General features: G+C 39.5%; 1 protein-coding gene across 2 annotated transcripts in view; it reads left to right on the forward strand.

The window, feature by feature from the left end:
* The window catches only part of snx17 (sorting nexin 17), a 32,375-nt gene that overhangs the window by 15,289 nt on the left and 13,893 nt on the right, over window positions 1-3,193 (forward strand). For both annotated transcript variants that reach the window (XM_032543748.1, XM_032543749.1), the window contains exon 7: window positions 1,279-1,366. In XM_032543748.1, coding sequence (XP_032399639.1) covers window positions 1,279-1,366 — 88 coding nt within the window. The remainder of the gene's footprint in view (window positions 1-1,278; window positions 1,367-3,193) is intronic.

The raw sequence follows: 3,193 nt of genomic DNA on the forward strand, positions 1-3,193 counted from the left end.
ACACACACACACACACACACACAACAATGCAGTGTGCAGTGCAGTTCAGTTTCCATTATGTTACCATGATTTTGAACCTGTTTCTTGACTTACTAAACAGCGTTGCAGTTTTCTGACCAGTGCCTCAACAATTTAGGTACAGATTATTGGCTGCCTGTCAAGCTCTGTTGGTTGACTAGTGTTTCTTTATAACACACTTATTTTGTGTAGTGTAGTACTCATAAGTAACTGTGTGAATGGAAATCATAGGAGAATATTTGTATCTGCATTTGAAACAAATTCCACAATGGCACATGCATACAGCTTTCCACATCAAGAGATTTCAGTTTTCCACTTTATTCTTTTTTTCCCCATTTCATCACAGCCCTGTTAGGTCAAATCCCCCCTCAGTCCCAAAAGTTCTCTTGTCTCGTCTACCACCTGCCAATTGCTCCCCCACTCCTCCTCCCGCTAAATCCATTCCATGCTGATATGGTGCCAGGTGAACTTGGGGGAATCTGTAAATATTGAAGCCATTTGGTATATTCTTGGCACAGTTTAAATCTAAAACTTTTGAGCGGCATGAAAGAGAAGGGCCATGTGTTGAATATAACTCGACTACAAGAATAAATCTGGCGCAGCAGGCCGCGGATCAAACAAAACTGCTGGTGGGAGTATTGACATAACAGGATAGCTAGAAGAATTCAATTCCTCTCTGACAGGCAGTACGTTTTCAGACGTCTGTTTAAATCAATGTCTGGTATAAAATATGCAAAGACATGTCAAGAACAAAGGTATTTTGTTTGAAAATGATGATGTAGTTTGCCTAAAGAATGTTCCAAAGCATTCAGTTTGTATCCATTTCCAACATCAAGCCTACCAGCATGTGTTTTGCTTCCTTTTAAATGGCATATCTGCCCATAAAGGAGTAAACATTTATATATTTTAGTGTTTAGTGTGCACATTTATTGATGCTTGAAAAAACAGCAGCAGTCTCTGCAAGCACCTGAGATCTTTTTCACACTCCGTGGGGAACGTGCAGCAATGAAACAGCTGACAGCAGATTAGACACTCACACACACACACACAGAGAGAGAAAGAGAGAGAGAGAGACCATTCTTTTTTTCCACATCTGAATACTCACACAAAATGTTTTACCCTGCTGGGATGTGTGCAAATTGAGTTCTACCATCCGTCATTGTTTGTTGTTTCCATCATTATCCAAATGTCCTTGGGACTTTACTGGTGCTGCACTTGTTCATAACTCTCTTTCTCTGTTTTTCTGTGTCTCTCTCTCAGTTGTGCGGAAGCTGCAGGAGTTTGAGCTGCCTTATGTATCCATTACCAGCTTGCGGAGCTCTGAATTTCAGATACTCCTACGGAAAAGGTACCCACCACCTGCTCGCATCATGAGTTTGAATTGTATCTTGTTCTTCTCAAAGTGCTCTCCTCTACATGTAATCATAGTTGTGATTCATTGTCCAGAGTATTAATGGGTTACGTATCTAATCTTGTAAAGAAGCAGGTCAGATATTTCTGTTTTGGTAAGCAGTGCATTAACTAACTAATCTTCTGCATTTTATGTAATTTAAATCAGTCCATCAGTAAGGCGCTAGGTTTTCTTTTTTTTTATTCTGGGTGTTTCTCATTTAATTGCTTATCTGCAGGGAGGCACTTGTTCTTAATGTCTCAGAGCAGCTATTATTCCAGCCATTGGCTGCTTATCTGACTTCACCATCTTCTACAAAGTGGCAGTTAATTTGGAAAAAGACCTGAGTCATTGGTTCTACCGTCTATTTTGCCATGGACATTAGTAGTCATGACTAGACATATGGTGCATTCGAATGTCACACCAGAAATGTTCCGCAGCAAAGCACAATTTATTGAGTACATTATTACAATTACACAATACAATTTTCAGGAACTGTCTATGAACTGACAATAACCTACAACAACTAGATGCTTAACCAACCAATAAGCTCTGATCAGACAGGTTATTTACTATCATTATATTTGAACTTATCTTCAACGATCATTGACAAGTTTACGGCTAATAGTAAACAAACGTTTAGTTAAACATTTGTTAAACATTAGTTCATGTTAGATGACTTGACCTAGAGCTAGGTTGACAATGTTAAGCTTGAAGAGAAACAAATAGCCTAAAACAATTGCAATTAAATTGAACCACTATGTCTCTCATATAGTCTGTCAACTAAATTTGAACATTAAATCATTTAAAAAGATTGTATTTCTAAAGGACTGAAGTGGATTGTGTGGATGGTTAGTGTTGAATGTATTTGGAGGGAGGAAGGTAGCTTCACTAAGACATGAGGACTGTTTAAAACTAAAACCTCTGTTTGTACAAATCATCCCCAGCTACATGAAACAAAAGTCTTTCTTTAAACTTCAGTATAAAGCTTACTTATAAACCAAGTAACTGCCTCTCCTACAGCAGAACCCACATGGTGTATTATAACAATATTTACTCTGGCTTTACAGAAAAACCTTGTGGTTCTGGTCCATTTATGGTTCATTTATCTTTTTTGAAAATGATTAAGTTACATATAAAAATGCATAACTTTGCCTGTTCTGACAGGGAGGGGGTCAGGGCTGCTTGTACAGGGAAATAAGCACCTTTCATCAAGATCTCAAAATACAGAAATCTTCCTGGGTTGGCCCCCCAAAAAAACTCCATGCATAGAAAACACTGATGTTGCTTCCCCACCAAGCCTGAAGTTAGCGACTGTTTCCCTCTACAACATTTTCCTACTTCGTTGTGTGTGTGTCTGTTCTTTCGTCACCCTGCCTCCCGCTGACTGAGGTACACAGGATGTTTACTTTCTTTTTGCCTCAAGGGAAGTCTTAGTACTCCTGACCTAGTTTCTCTGTGGAGTGTACAGCAGCAAGGAAAGAATGAATGTAGAACTAACAACTTCAAAACAGACCCCCAGTGTATCAGATCCAGGGGAGGATCTGGGGGCTGTTTAACAAAGGCAGAATTTATAAATTTTGGATAACCAATAAAGCGAGGCTTGACCTAGTCTAATCTGTGCATCCTGGCCTGGTGCATTTCAGGACGGCCAGGCTGAGGAGGAGTGACTAGGCTGAGTGACTAGGCTGAAGTAATTCTGATAGATGCTTGTTCATGGCTTTCCTTTACAGACTGCCTGGTGGATCACAGATTACTGATGCTAAAATGGAGAATATGCATTGT

Source organism: Etheostoma spectabile, chromosome 18, assembly GCF_008692095.1.
Source record: "Etheostoma spectabile isolate EspeVRDwgs_2016 chromosome 18, UIUC_Espe_1.0, whole genome shotgun sequence".
Lineage (NCBI taxonomy): Eukaryota > Metazoa > Chordata > Actinopteri > Perciformes > Percidae > Etheostoma > Etheostoma spectabile.